General features: G+C 48.3%; 1 protein-coding gene across 3 annotated transcripts in view; it reads right to left on the bottom strand.

Moving 5' to 3' along the window:
* Positions 1-620: 620 nt before the first annotated feature.
* LSAMP (limbic system associated membrane protein) overlaps positions 621-15,678 on the bottom strand; it is a 1,353,981-nt gene continuing 1,338,923 nt past the window's right edge. For all 3 annotated transcript variants that reach the window (XM_073308901.1, XM_073308909.1, XM_073308893.1), the window contains one exon: positions 621-1,044. In XM_073308901.1, coding sequence (XP_073165002.1) covers positions 947-1,044 — 98 coding nt within the window. In that variant the 3' untranslated portion in view covers positions 621-946. The remainder of the gene's footprint in view (positions 1,045-15,678) is intronic.

Below are 15,678 nucleotides of genomic sequence, written 5' to 3' on the forward strand. Positions count from 1 at the left end.
GAGATTGACGCTTCCAAACAATACGGCCAGGAGGATGTCAAGGCAAAAGCCAGCTGGGGGACAGGGTCCCATCTGAACCAGTGCCACAACTGACGCGCTCCCCGCCCCCCACATCTGCTCAAGTGATCTCTCAGCACCATGTCTCACACTTACGGTGCAGAACTTTATCTACAGCATGATGAGCTTATGTACATATGGACCATTCTCTTTGCATGCTTTAGAGAGAGAGACACACACACACACAGACACACACGGGAGACAGAGACACCCGGCCAAATACAGGGGGAGAAGAGGAGAATAAAAACAGTGTGTTTGTAGCATAGTCAACATAGCTTGAGCTCAGGGCAGAGAGGGAGGTATTGGAGGAGAAGGGACATAAGGGAGGGGGCCAACGAGGGTGCAAGGGATGGGGGGAGGAGGCGTGGGGTTTCTTCGTGGGACACCAGTATGCAAAAGGGATCTGGATTACTGCTTTCCAAAAGTCTGAACTGGTGGAGAGTCAGCTCACCAAATGGCCAAGGGAATCAAGGGGTTAAGTGGCTATAAACATCACAGCAAAGACCTTCTCTTTCAGAAGACGAAAGAAAGAGGACTAAGGAAAGAAGGGGAAAAACAAGAAATCTGGTTGGTTGGGTGTTTTTTTTTACATCTCTGCGTCTTTGGCACAACGCGGTCCCCACCCAGCACCCCGTTCTCTCCTGCGCTCCATGTCACTTCCCGGGTGGTCGATGGCTTGACAGACGTCTTGTCATAATTCGGAATAAATGTTGCTGATTCGTCTTCGCTGTAATTCCCCCCCCCCCTTTGCTCCTGAACACATAAAAGTTGTGAAAGAACCAGTCCTCTCTCTCTCCCCCTCTTTTTTCGCTCTGTCTCCTGTATGACGCGCTTTGTTTTGTGTGTTGTTATTGTTGCTGTTGTTGTTGGGTTTTTTAATTTGATTTTATTAACATTTGCTAAGTAGGCAGAGCAGGGACACTGCCAGCAGCCACAGTGGTACGGCCAAACTCATTGAACCGTTGTCTACTCTCCCTGTGCCAGGTCCTGTAGGGAGAGAGTGGGAAGGAAGAGAAAAGAGGAAAGGGTTACTTACAGCGAGGAAGAAACAGTCAGCAAGAAACATGTCGATGGCCTTCAAAAGCACTGACTCACTGCTTCTGTGAGCACCACACAGAATGCTCCCGCGCCATTCCCTACAGAGCCTCCTGCTGGGACAGGCTGGGATTGGAGGGGAGCTTCCTCATAGAGAGCTTGTTTGCCAGAGTTCCTACAGTGTGTCCTGCTGAGAAAAGCTGGGACTGCAGTGTCTGAGCTCCCCAGAGCCAGCACCCCTGCCCCATTCCCTCCTGCACCTCCTGCTGGGAGAGGCTGGTACTGGAGTAGCTGTGAGGTTTCCCACATCCAGCACCGTTCCTTACAATGCCACCTGCCGGAAGAGGTTGGGCCTGTTGGAGAGCCGCTGTGAGCTCCTCAGCAAACAAGCTGTTATATCCTCCTCTAGCTTTCGCTAGCGATGGCAACATGGCTGTTCTTTTCACCTGCCTCCTTGTGGTGGCCCTTGAATGCCAGAACTTGTTATAATTCTGCACATTGATGATGTCTGTTTGCAGCCAAATGCCGGCTCCTCAGGGGCCGATTCATTACAGCGCTCCAATCAATGAAACATGGAACCAATCAGCGAATGCCTTCAGTCCCAGGGGAGGCGCCATAATTATTTGTTTGTTAATCGGGAGGAGGAACAATTTCCATGGAACTGTTATGACCCTGTGGTGCTGCACCTATAGGAAAGGGGGAAGGGAGTCCCAGCAAAGCTTTGATTTTCACAGGGGTGGGGAATGAAGTCGACAAGCTTGGCACTGCAGCAAGAAATAATGCAGACTTGCCATTGGAATATTGCATCCCAACACAAGTGACATCTCATTCATCCTCCCATTTGTGGCTCTCGTTCCTGGACTGCTTTTAAGGCAGAGACTCAGCTTGACATTCTCCCTGGAGCCCCAGACAGTGGTAGCTTGTTATACCATGGTGTGTGTGATAAGTCAGCACCTGCCCATGCTTGTGTGTGGTTGTGCAGGAATAGTGGGATGTATATATGGGGCGTGTGTTTGTATAGGCAGGTGTATGGTGCATGGGGGAGAATCAGGCTGTCTAAGAAGACATATTTCATTACAGCAGAGAGAACTGTTTATTGTGAAAAATATCCTTTACAGGACAGTCTGAGAATTTAATAGGGATGGAACAACTAGAGTTCTACAGAAATAGCCTGGAAAACCTATAAAATGTAACAGAGAATGAGAATCTATAGGAGTTTTTGAGCCATGCTACAGAATTCTATAGCAGGGATATAATTCTCTATTCAAGTCTATATGGTGCTTAAGAGAAACACAAATCAGACGTCAGGAATTATAACATTCAAAAACCAGCCGGAGAACACTTCAATCTCTCTGGTCACTCAATTACAGACCTAAAGGTTGCAATTCTTCAACAAAAAAACTTCAAAAACAGACTCCAATGAGAGACAGCTGAACTGGAATTAATTTGCAAACTGGACACCATTACATTAGGCTTGAAATAAAGACTGGGAGTGGTTGAGTCATTGCACAAAGTAAAACTATTTCCCCACGTTTATTCCCTCCCCTCCCCACTGTTCCTCAGATGTTCTTGTCAACTGCTGGAAATGGCCCACCTTGATTATCATTACAAAAGGTTTTTTTCTCTCCTGCGGGTAATAGCTCACCTTACCTGATCATTCTCCTTACAGTGTGTATGGTAACACCCGTTGTTTCATGTTCTCTATGTATATAAATCTCCACACTGTATTTTCCACTGAATGCATCCGATGAAGTGGGCTGTAGCCCATGAAAGCTTATGCTCAAATAAATTGCTTAGCCTCTAAGGTGCCACTCGTACTCCTTTTCTTTTTGCGGATACAGACTAACACGGCGGCTACTCGGAAACCTGATAGAGAGGTTCTCATTATTCATGCAATTCTGTAGCCTTTTCCCAGATGAGATTGGTTACTATCATAGCTCTTTGTTTAGCCATCCAGCTGTTAGTGAACTGATCCCATTTTTTTCATTATTAGGAAGTTTATGTCGAATCATGTGGACCGTATCATTTTCAGCCTATGGGATGCTTCTTCAGCTATTCACCATGCATCTAGTGAAGCTGGTCACCTAAGTCACATGGTACTGTTTCTGCACTCTGGCTGAGTGCCAGAAACTTTTTAAACAAGGGAAGGCTCAAGAGTGAATTGTGCACTTACCCCATACAAATCCTGAGACCAATCATTGCTGAACTTTTGAGAGCATTTGCAGCCAACGGTTGACTGAACAGTCATGAATAATAAATAATCTGACCCCACAAATCACAGTGAATGCACCAGGGGGCTTTTATTCACAAAAATGTCTGTGAGGCAGGCTTTTTATTATTCAGTTATACTATGCATCTATGTGATTATGGGCACAGAGATCTGCATTTGTGCATGCACATTCTAGATGTACAGTATGCATGTGTGAGGCTAGGCAGGTGTGTGTGTGTGTTCATGAAGGTGTGTGTTCACACATACCAGTGCATAGATTTGTGCTAGTGTTCCATGCACCCTGGATTGATGTGCAGTATTTATAGGTAGGCCAGTACAGATATATGTGTGTGTGTGTGCTGGTGATTGCACACATGCCAGTGTGTGAAGGTGTGTGTGCCCCCATGGCTTGATATACCTTATGTATCTGTGAGCCTGTGAAGATGAGTGTTTTCTGGTGACTTCACTCGTACCAGTGCATAGATGTGTGTATATGTGTGTGTGGGTGCGTGCGCCCCTTCCCCCATGGAATGGTGTACAGTATGCATTGTGAGTCTCTATAGTGGTGCGTGCATGTGTGTGACTGCTCACATAACAGTGTCTGTGCAGATACCAATCGGTAGATATGTAACACATGCGAGTCATGATATGAGGCTCCATGCAGGCAGGGGTGGATCTGTACGAGTGTGTGTGATGTGCTTTCCAATGGCATCGTCTGTAATGAAGTTAGAGTAGTCGCTGCCTGTCCAAGAGCGGTACAGGGCTTCCAGGAGCAGTGGCCCGGACCACGTCTCAGGTGTGTCAGACAGACTGGCCTGCTCCATCTGCATCATCTCCCATCCAGGGCTCTGTTACAAGCCTCATCCCAAAAAGCGGGCAGGGAGGGATGAGCCGGGGGACTACGGAGAGAAAACGAGAGCTTGGGAGGAGGCACCTGGGCCTGGGAGCCCCTGGGAGGGACTGCAGGGTGGTGAGTCTGGGAGGAACTATGGCTGTGCCAGCTGACACTCATGCTCAGCAGCATCAGTGAGTATGATGTTGTGTGATGAAGACTGTGTATTCCAGTGGGCATGCACGGCCTTCTCTGTGGATGAGCAAGTGTGTGCAGTTGTGTGAGTCCTGTGAAATTGTGTGCAACTACCCGAGTCTTTGTAGGTGACAGTGGGGTGGGTGTGTAGTCATGACACTCTGTCTATGTGTAGCTGTGGTGCAGTAGTCATATGTAGTCCTGTCAGTGCCTGTGTGCAGCAATGAATCTGCATGCGGTTGCGTTCATGTCCACAGTGGGCCCGTGTGTCGTTGTGCGGCTGTCTGCAGTGAGTCTGCGTGTAGTTGTGTGGCTGTCTGCGCAGTGGGTCCGGGTGTCATTGTGTTGTCTGCCGTGATCTGTGTGTAGCCATATTGGTCTGCAGGGGGCCTGTGTGTAGGTGTGTAGATGTCTCTAATGGGTTCGTATGTAGTTGTATTGGCCTGCAGTGGGTCTGTGTGGATGTATATAGTAGGTCTGTGTGGAGTTGTATTGGTCTATAGTAGGTCTGTGTGTAGTTGTGTGAGGATGTCTGCTGTGGGTCTGTGTGTAGCTATGTTGGTCTGCAGTGGGTCCGCGTGTAGCTATGCTATTGTCTGCCATGGGTCTGTGCATAGCTGTGCTGTTTGTTGTCTGCCATGGTCTGTGTGTAGCTGTATTGGGCTGCAGTGGGTCTGTGTGTAGTTGTGTGGATGTCTGCGCCCATCCACAGCAGGAATCACTGGAGACTAAGTGTAGAGGCCATGCCTCCTTTTCCCCAGTCATGGCCCCCACATGGAGGAGACCCCAGGCAGCTGGTTAAGCTGGCTTCTAGGCTGTTTGGAGCCATTGCTGCAGTTCAAAGCAGCCCCAGCCTGCGTGGAGCTCCGGCAAACACTGTGTGTAGCTCTATTTAATCTCTGTGTGCCACTGACAGCACTAGTTGAAAATTTTTCGTTGAAGAATTCCTCAACCAAATGTCTGTTTTTGTGGAAATTTTTTTTATTTCATCAAAGAAATGAAAACGCCAAAACTCAGTGAAAAATTTAAATGACAATGAAACGCTTTTGCTTTAATTGAAATTTTTGCATGAAATAAAACAGATTTCCCAACCAGCCCTAGCAGTCATATAGGCACAGGTTGCTGTGACTATGTGGAGTTGTGTCAATCTCTGTGTAAAGGCACTTGTGTGGTTTTGCATACGTGGGACACAATCACTTCCGAGTCCAAGTCCAGTCACATTGGGATCCAGTTTGGATCTTCAGTTGAACAGATCAGACCACCCGTCTAGCCCCATCCCACCTTTCCTGGCTTGCCACATTCCTCCACTCAACTTTAATGGACTGTATTCACTCCTGAGCCCTGTCTGAAGAGATCCATAGGATCAACTCTTCCCCCTCCAGTCCCTGTTTTACAGGACAGCTGCCAACCTTCTCTAAGGTGTCCCTTTGCCTCCCATCCCATCTAAGACCAGATGGATTCCGAGCTGAGGAAGCTGGTGGCAGGTCATCAAATTCCTAACTGCGTACAGAGGCAGGGCCCAACACAAACCCACAAATCTGAGTAGCCCCCAAACTTTGTGGGGGACTGAGATTCAAATCCAGAGCCCAGCTTTCCAGGTGACCCCTGCTGCAAGAAAGGGTTTGAGCTATGGGGTGTTCACTGTCTGGATCTAGATCCAGGTTTTACTGCTCTACTCTTAACCCCTCATCCATGCTCCCTGAATGCCACCAGCACCTACCATGCCCAAGTGACTTCATTCCAGGAAAACAGATGGCCAAGTCCTTGGAAAGGGAGAGGCAGCGAAGGAAGGCCAGTGGGATGCTGCATGTTCTTGTTGGGTAGAGGGAACCACACCCAGGCATGAAGCGCCACTTCAAGTACAGAGAGGCTGATGCTGTAGTCTTTGGCGCCACCTGCTGCCCATTGTTACCCACTACAGCAAGACCCAGCTGACTATAAAGATCACACCTCTGTCAATGTAGGCTGTTCCAAAAACTTTTGTGGGTATATTTGTGGGCTCCCTCTGCTCATCATTAAATCCCTCCTTATTTTAGATCCTCACCTCTTGCTGTTACAGTACATACAGTTTCATCTTGTTTCTGAGTAATTTCACCTGCTCAAGAAGCTGAAGAACTGCTTGCACTGGCTACACCCAAATATCAAGTAGTTAGGTTCTTTGCAAATTTCACCTCTGTCCTTCAGCCCACCAATGATTCCTCATTATGCCAATGAGCCCCAGTGTTGCACCCAAGGACCAACTTGTATCCCTGGGCTCCCCACACAGCTCTGCCAAGGCCTCTCAATCCTGACCTACATTAACCCCACCCCCCACCCCCCCGCCGCTATTCCAATCCTCAGAAGATAGACAACAGGTGCTGAATTGTGTGAAGGGTCTTTTTTCTGGGAATACATGCACAAAATGAATGATTAGAGCTGATCACCAGACTCCTACCACTTGTATCATCTCAAATAGATTTTAGTGAAGGGCTCCAGAAGCAAAAAGCCATTGCACTAATCAACTTGCATCTTATATCTCTTCAAGAGCCAGTGTACACTCATTTGTCTGTCTGAGACCAGAGATTAGCTCTTGCTACCAAAATTGTATTACGAACCAAATCTTAAATACCTGAGTTCACAGATGGGGTTTGGGTTCACCCTTTCTACCCAACTCAGAAGTGTCTGCTTTAAATGTCTACAGAGGTGATTGGTTTACAGCAACGGGTACCTCTTTCATTTCCAACTCCCCACCCTTGGCCTAGAACCTGTGTTCTGTGACAGTGGTTTGCACGCTGACATCCTGCTTTACACTTTCTCCCTTGTTATTTGGTGACACAGTTGAGTTCATGACCATTCATCATATGTGAAAGGTGTTTCTTTCAGTTTAGCCAGGGAAGAAAACTGGGTTTCAGATGAAAGATTAATGGGAACATTTGGGGAATTTGCCAAGTAACCTTGACATTTCACCCAAGGGGCTGAAAAGCTTGAGAGAATAGGAGCAAGTGAACTGGAAGTGGGAGAAACAGAGTGGAAAAGGGCCACAATGTTTGCACGTCTCTTAAACTGTGCCTATATTTGCAGCTTTGCACCTGGCTCTACTCTGCAAAGTGACTCTGTTACAGTGCATCAACGGGCTCCATGTTTCCTATCGCTCAGTGACTCCAAAGCAAATGAGTCACTTTACAAATTAAAAGCTGGTTTAGCTAACTTCACCCTCAGCGAGGGTGATCAGCTGTCCCAATTGTATTGTGACAGTCCCCATATTCAGGGCTTTGTTTTATGTAGGCGCCTATTACCTCCTCCTCCTGTCCTGACTGTTCACACTTGCTATCTGGTCACCCTACCCTCAGACTTGAGAATCTAGCTGGGCTCTTTCCTTCGCATTCATCAGCACTGATAAAGGCCCTGCCAGCTAGATTCTGCCTTCCAGAACACCCAGGTGATGCCATTGTTTTCAGAGGGTTTGTACAGACCTAATTGATGGACACGTAGGCCCGGATTCTCAAAGATATTTAGGCTCCTAGCTGTACCTCTAGGTGTCTAAATTCACCATTGTAGGCACCATTGACATGTTCAAAACCTGCTCCCAGCTGCTCCTTAGCTCTGCAGGTGCCTAAGTCCTCTAGGCACATAAGTTTCCATCAGTTGGCAGCCAACGAGCAGCTCAGAGCCATCGCTCCAGCCAAAGCCCCAGCATCTCCAAGGCAGGATTCTCAAACTAGGTGGGAGACACCCATCTCAACAGTAAAAAGAACAGGAGTACTTGTGGCACCTGAGAGACTAACAAATTTATTAGAGCATAAGCTTTCATGGGCTACAGGCCACTTCATCGGATGCATAGAACGGAACATATAGTAATAAGATATATGTATGCATACAGAGAAGGTGGAAGTTGCCATACAAACTGTGAGAGGCTAATTAGTTAAGATGAGCTATTATCAGCAGGAGGAAAAAAAAACTTTTGTAGTGATAATCAAGATGGCCCATTTAGACAGTTGACAAGAAGGTGTGAGGATACTTAACTTAGAGAAAGAGATTCATTCTGTGTAATGACCCAGTCACTTCCAGTCCCTATTCAAACCCAGGTTAATGGTATCTAGTTTGCATATTAATTCAAGCTCAGCAGTTTCTCTTTGGGTCTGGTTTTGAAGCTTTTCTGTTGCAAAATTGTCACCCTTAAATCTTTTACTGAGTGGCCAGAGAGGTTCAAGTGTTCTCCTACCGGTTTTTACTCAGTAAAAGATTTAAGGGTGACAATATATATGTATTCTTACTATATGTTCCATTCTATGCATCCGATGAAGTGGGCTATAGCCCACAAAAGCTTATGCTCTCATAAATTTGTTAGTCTCTAAGGTGCCACAAGTCCTCCTGTTCTTTTTGCGGATACAGACTAACATGGCTGCTACTCTGCAATTTATCGCAACAGTGGGCCCCGAGCCCCCTGCCTAACACTTGCCACCTATAAGCCCTGCAGATGGAGGGCTTGAGGCAGATCACTGGTGGGGAGCGGGGACAGCATAATGCCTACACAAAAGACAGCCAAGGGGTCACAGAAAAATGGCTGGCAAGCATCACAGAAGTATCGAGTGTGTGCGGGAGACTGAGAGTTTGGGCTGCTGGGGCATGGGCTGCCTAAGCAGCTGACCTGGTGCAGGTGCCTCATTCCAGGACAGGGTACGCGGCTGAGACTCCTGAGCAGAGGGAGGTGCCTATGTCTGGCCTGTCAGTCAGGTGCACCAGGTCAACTACTTAGGGGCCTACACCTCGCTCCTCTTTCTGTCCCACCCCTCAGCATTTCCTGCTGGCTGGCTTAGGCAGCTCACCACTCAGCCTGCTGGCTTCTGAGGATCTCTTAGCCACCTGACACTCTGCATGCCTTGCCTGAGGCCCAGAGCCTCAAGTGCACTTAGGCACCGACCTCCCATTGAAATGAATGGGAGTTTGTGCCTGCAGGCACCCCCGTATTTGCCCCCCCACACCATTGTAATAATCTTTGTACAACAGATACCTTGCAGGGTATCATTTGAAAATTAACAATGCCTGGAGCAATTTCTGGTGTGCTGTATGTACGCAATGTCTAGTAAGAGTTTTGGCTACATGCTGGAATGATAACTTAAATGTGTTCAAGCCAGGCACATCACGGGGATTTGGTAAACAGGCCTGCTTAGACAAAGGAATGTGTATTTGAGTCAGGCAAAGACAATGAAGGGCCATTTTTACATGTTAGGTAAACTAAGCTAATAAGCAAACAAGTGGGGGAAGAAAGAGCATGGAGCTTCCTTTGCCACCAGACTCCATGTCGCTTTCCTCACAACTTGAATAAACTTTACTTTGAGGGGTACCCCTCAGGAGAATCCATCGCAAAGGTGCATTGGACTATAGAAGAGAGGGGCAAGGAAACCCCCCATTATTTATATTTCACCTAAGAAGACAAAGGTACCAAACCTTTGACTTTGTGGGACAGAGCCTGACCCACGGATTCGGTCAGCCATCTAGATGGAAACGTGGTGAGGATTTTACCGTGACCCATGTCTAGCTGATTATGTTTTAGGTATTAGAAAGAGTTTTTATCTTTATTTCTCTTGTAACCATTTCTGACTTTAAGCCTTATGGTTGTATTCACTTAAAATATCTCTCTTTGTCATTAAATATACTTGCTTTATTTTAATTGGACTATTTGATTATTCCAGTTAAAGTAACAAACTGAAGGATATTGACTCCTTAAAGGAGCAACAAACTTGAACATTCCTCAGATTGTTCCAGAACAGGGCTGAACATTTCAAAACACATTTTTGGGAAAACGTGGGGCTGGGGAGAGTGTGGATTCACCTTACCAGTTGTTAGCCAAGGCTGGCGGAGGCCAGTGGAAGGCTGTGGTATTGCAGGAATGCTCCAAGATCCAAAATGTTGCACCACGGCTGCCAAGTACATAGACATAGAGGGCATGCTTGTGACTGACTGTGGGTGTCCCAGGCAGAGAGCCACAGTGGCAAGGCATTGTGAGGCACTCGGGGTTACAGGGTAAGAGGTGACATAGCTCTTCATTGTATCCCAGAATGTCACAGAGTTAGGCACCTAAATATCTTGGTGGATCAGGTCCTGCACACCTGACTCAGGGCTGTGGATTCCAGAAGGCAGTAGGCCACCTAGGGATTAGGCATTGCAATGCTGAGTGCCACAAGGCCTAAGTACCTTTGTTGGAGCTGGACCTTAGTGAAAAATTCTATTGATGATCCACATGGAATAGACCCTCAGCTCCTTTTTTGCTGAGCTGTGTTGGCTTTCCAGGGTTAACAATCAAAATATTCAAAACACCACCAATGTACTTCATCCTGCTCTGCAGCACCCCTTTGCTATTCCAGTCTGGGGCTCCCCACACAATTCTGCCAATGCTCCTCACTCCTGCCTTGCAGCTCCCCCTCCCCCTCATTCCAGTGCTGGGTGCCCCACACATCTCTGCTAATGCCCTTGATCCCAATCTGTGACAGCCCCAGTTACTGCAAACATGGGCTGCGCTGCAACAGAAATTACCAGATGGTGCCAAAATTCATGACTATTTTTGATGAGTATCGCCAAACTCATGTCACTTGTGACTTAGAAACCATCTGTTCCCGCGCTTTTCCCTATGTATTTATGAAGGGCCACAGTGTCCTGTAGCCTGGATTAGCCAGGAACATGGCATGGCAAAGTGAGACATTAGTTCTTTATGTTGCTGGGTCAGCTATGTTTCTTTGGGCCTAGCTTTTGACAAGACACTATATAGAGTCTGTCCCTCAGGCATTGCTCTTGGCTGCCTAACCTCTGGAGAATGTAGCTGGTCTGAGAAAGGCCCTTGCCCAGGTTGGGGAGCTTTCTGGCATCTATCTCAGTCCTGCATAGGGAGGTGCTGGGATGCCGTGGTCTGTCAATGGACGAGTTGAGTGAGAAGCTACACATTCAGCTGATCCAAGGCCACCACATATCGAGCACCAAGCTACTGGGCTGCAAGTTGCCTCCCAGACACAGTCTGAGTTAGTGAGTGGTCATGGGCTGAGACAAAGAGAAAGTTGGACCAGCTGAGGGATGGACTGACACATAAGCTATGCAATGACATATCTTTCTAAAATATAGGCTCAAGCACCAGAATGGGCTAGATGCAGGAATCACAGGGTTAAATTTGCTGGCCTGTGTTACACAGGTGGTCAGATGAGATGATCACAGTGGTCTCTTCTGGTCATAAAAACTATGTGTGGGTGACCCTGTCACCTGGTGGAGCTCTGGAACGGCATCTGCTGTTGGCCAGCCAGCCAGTGACTGAATCCAGATGGCAATCCCTGAAGTTTTACATTGGCCAATCATTGCCCATCTGAAGGGGATCGGTGTCCATGTGAGGCCAGCACAGGTAAGTATGGGCAGCTGGTGATGTCAGCTCAGAGATGTGATGACTCTGAAAAGGGGCAACACCAGCCCACTGATATGTTGGTTACAATATAGAGACGGTGCCGGCTCAGTTGTGTGATAAGTATGGGCTGATGCTGGCCAAGAATTGTGATGGGTATGGGCAGGGAGATGATGCTTGCCCAAGGATGGGTTGATGTGATGGGAAAGGTAAGACAGCAAGGGCAGCTAAGGGCTGGCTATGATATGAGGATGATGCAAGAATAGGCATGTTATGGCTAGGGAATGTGATGGCTAGGAGAAGGGGCTGATGGGAGTTAGGGGCTGATGGTATGGAAAGGAAGCCCTGGGATTTGATTAATATGAGAAGGGGGCAATGCTGGCTCAGGTGTGTGGAAGAGGTGTCAGAGAAGGCATGCTATGAACTCTGGGACGGGATGGTCATCAGACAGCGGGACCTCTCCTCCTTTCTTCTGAGTGTGACTGCCATCCCCTGGCACTGTACACTGCCCTTGGCCACATCTTCATGGATCCTGTGCATCTTTGCCATGGGTTTGATTTTTTTTTTTTTTTTAGTGCCTCCTTTCTTTTAGCTTTGGGGTGGTAGAAAGGGAAACACCTTGGGACAGATTCCCCAAATCACTTGGGCCAGGCCATTTGTGTTATACACTGATCTACTTTGCCCTGTCTCAGCCACGCATAATGCTCCCAGGGAAAACCACGAGGGCAATATTAGCTGGAGTTATGGCATCCTTCCCCCACTCCCCCTCAGAGCTTAGCTAGATCCTGCCACAAAGTGGCAAAGGAGGGTTAAGAAATGCAGGTTAATAGCAAGGGCGCTACACCACGTTTCCCCACAAGGTGGCATCCAAAGTCAAAAATGAGGAAAACCTCCTGGCCAAACAGTGCTAACCTGTGCACAGCTCTGCAAACTGGAGACAAGGCCATGTGCAGATCTTATCCCAAAGTTTCCGGGACGATTGCATTTGGGGCTCTGGGTCAGATGCACCCAGAAATGTCCCTACCTCCTCCGAATGAGACAGCTGGGCATCAGGAGAGGAGCCCGGAGTCCACGTGAAATGATTCCAGCAACTGGCCCAAGCCGACTTCTGCTATCTACCTACCTAGCAGTCACTCAATCCCTCCCTCCCTACTTCCCAGGTGATTGCTCTGTCTCACCCCCTCAGCTGGGAAGCAGATGTTAATCTGACCTGTTTCATCCAGCAGCTCTACATGTCATTATCATCTGTGGCCTGTGGTCTAACTCGGCAATGGAAGACCTGGAGAGGAGTGGACCTAACATCCAACTTCACTGAGCTACTGACACTTGGTAGGCAAGCCTGAAAAACCAGAACGCGCTGTACAGATGCTTCTTGCCACAGCGGGATGTTCTAATGTTGTGACCTGAGGCGAATGCAGTGTTAGTCAGAGACCTGTCCATCCCACACCCTCCCCGCAAGACGGACCCCAATTCTTTCCTACAACCAGGATGGGGCACCCAGAGCTCTGGTGGGACCTGTAAGCAGGGTGGCGCTGCCCCCCACCTTCAGAGGTGTAGGCAGCAGCAATGTGTAATTAGCAGGTCCGTGCACGGAGACTCTATTGTCCCTAGGCCCTGGACTGACCTGCCACTCCACACAGTCCCACTACGCACTCAGTGGCTGCAGGATCTAGCCTGGTCTGAGAGTGAACCCCATAAGCCCCTTCAACTGCACAGGCACCACAGATATCCCCAGTACTTGAACCTGTGGGCGCTCGTATCACACCGAGATCTCCAGCACGACAGAGGAGTCCCTTCAACTGCACGCACGTAACATTCATCCCCAAAGGGCAACCCCAGCTTCTCATCTGCAGAGGGGCTCCCTGCAGCCCCTCCCCATGCCTCCTCATCTGTCCACTGGTAAAGGGACTCTCCATGGCCTCTCATGCCAGGTTCCTGGGCTCAGTGATCTGAGGGAGCCAATATGGAGCCGTGGGTTGCGAAACCTAAGAGTGTGATTCTCCTTTCACTTACATTGGTGTAAGCCAGGAGTTGCTCCACTGAATATAATGCCAAACCAGTGTGAGAGGAGAAATGGGCTCTGTGACTCTTTTTCTGAGGAGAGAGAAGAGGTCTGTCTGCAGTTGGGTGACTAAGGGAGGGAAAAAATCTAGCAGGCCGTATTTCAGGGAGCACCACAGCATCAGAGGCCAGCTCTGTTTACAATTAAGTTCACTGATGCTTATCTGGAGACGTCTCTTGGGCATGTCTTGGGACAGGAGTAGTAGCAGGGAAAGAACATAACCATCTACTAAAGAAAAAGGAGCAGGGGCTGGACAAAAGCTGGTCTCTCTTTCCTCCCCGCCCCCTCCGGCCACAGCTTGCAGGGGCCAGGTTTTTACACATGCCAGCTCCTCTGCAGGAAGTCATTTTTCTAGTCTGTTGACTCTCTTTGCCAGGGCTTCCGAAGATGAAATCTTTATTATCAGGGAGGCTTAAAAGGGAGAAATACTGTTAATTCCATTTTCAAGGTCATACTTTGAAAGTTATTAATTTCTTTCTTCCAAGGCTCTGCACTCTACTTTGAGGCTTTAGGGATTAGCAGCTTCTACTTACTAGGGCTTCCTTGGTTGTGGGTTTTTTTTCCAACTTTCCTTTGTGCTTTGGGAAAAAAGACACAATTCACACACCACTCTGGTTGCAGCACGCTTGTACCTTATTCTTACTGTCAGTTAATACCTATGGACCTGCTGTTGCTACTTATATTCCCTGGTAGGACGGGGTCTTACGATTAAATCTTGAGTTGGGGCACTGGGTGGACCTCGTGTCTACACAGTCAATACACTGGCTTTTCTGGAGGCAGCCAGGTCCTCTGCATGAGCTAGCAATGACCCCATTCTAGAGCCCATCCACAGTGGGCTAGCAACTGTTAATGGTGTTCTAGAGATGGCCCATTTTCTCCTGGCTTGCTAGAGTCCATATTGCCATGGTTGCTGTAGAAGGGGACTGCTGTCCTAGCTAACAAAGCCTATGACTAGAAGACCAAATATGGTTCCAAGCCAGGTAGATGAGTTTCTCTCACAGCTAAGCTATTTTCTTCCTGTAGATTTCAGAAAGTTCTGGGGTTTTACCACGGCTGAGAAAATCCCCTCTGCCTCTCTCCTCTTTCATTCTCCGAGCAACTAAGACTGATTAATCAAAAACCTGGCATGTTGCCTCTCCCAAATGCATTACTGAGCCCGTTCTTGTCCTTGATCCTTCCATCTAAAGATCTGATTCTACAAGCAAAGCAGCTGAGGACCATGTTACACAGGTCACTCCCCTGGGTCATTCCTGGCTTGGGTCTGAGTTCTCTCCCCCACAAGCTTCTAGGAGAGAATGAATTCCTTCCATATTCAGATTTCCAGCTGATTGCGCATGTGTGCACCAGTGTGTCCCATCCCCTCAGCAAGCAGCCAGTGCTGAACACAGTCCGGCTTCTCAGTGCAGGGCAAACAGCCTGGATCCCACCGCACTGGGTGTGCAGTGTGTTGGCTAAACAGATGCCTAGTCTGTGTTCACCCCGCCACGCATCTTTGAGCATAGCTGCACTAGGCACCAAATGAAATCCTTTGGTGTGCCAGGTTTTCATGGGCATGAATTGTGTGCATGTGTCCGGGGGATGGAAGACTGGGGTTGGGGCATGGAGACAGGGTAGGGGATAGGTGTGGGGAGTGAGGTACAGTGAGTGGAAGGTGGTGGGGCAGGAGAGCGAGCAGAGATGGGGCTTAAGGGGAGAGACAGAGTGGGAAACAGAGAGTGAGACAGAATGAGAAGCAGGGAAGAGGGGGCAGGGGAGTAGTGTTAATGACGGGTACTGAGTGAGACAGAGGACGGCGCAGAGAGAGCTTGAAAGGAAGTGATGGAGGATATGTCTGCACTTTGACCAGGGGCTGATTCCCAGCTTTAAGAGACACACCTGCACTAGCTGTGATCAAGCTAGAATGCTAAAAATAGCCATAGCACCACAAG

The sequence above is a fragment of the Lepidochelys kempii genome, chromosome 1, assembly GCF_965140265.1.
Source record: "Lepidochelys kempii isolate rLepKem1 chromosome 1, rLepKem1.hap2, whole genome shotgun sequence".
Classification (NCBI taxonomy): Eukaryota; Metazoa; Chordata; order Testudines; family Cheloniidae; genus Lepidochelys; species Lepidochelys kempii.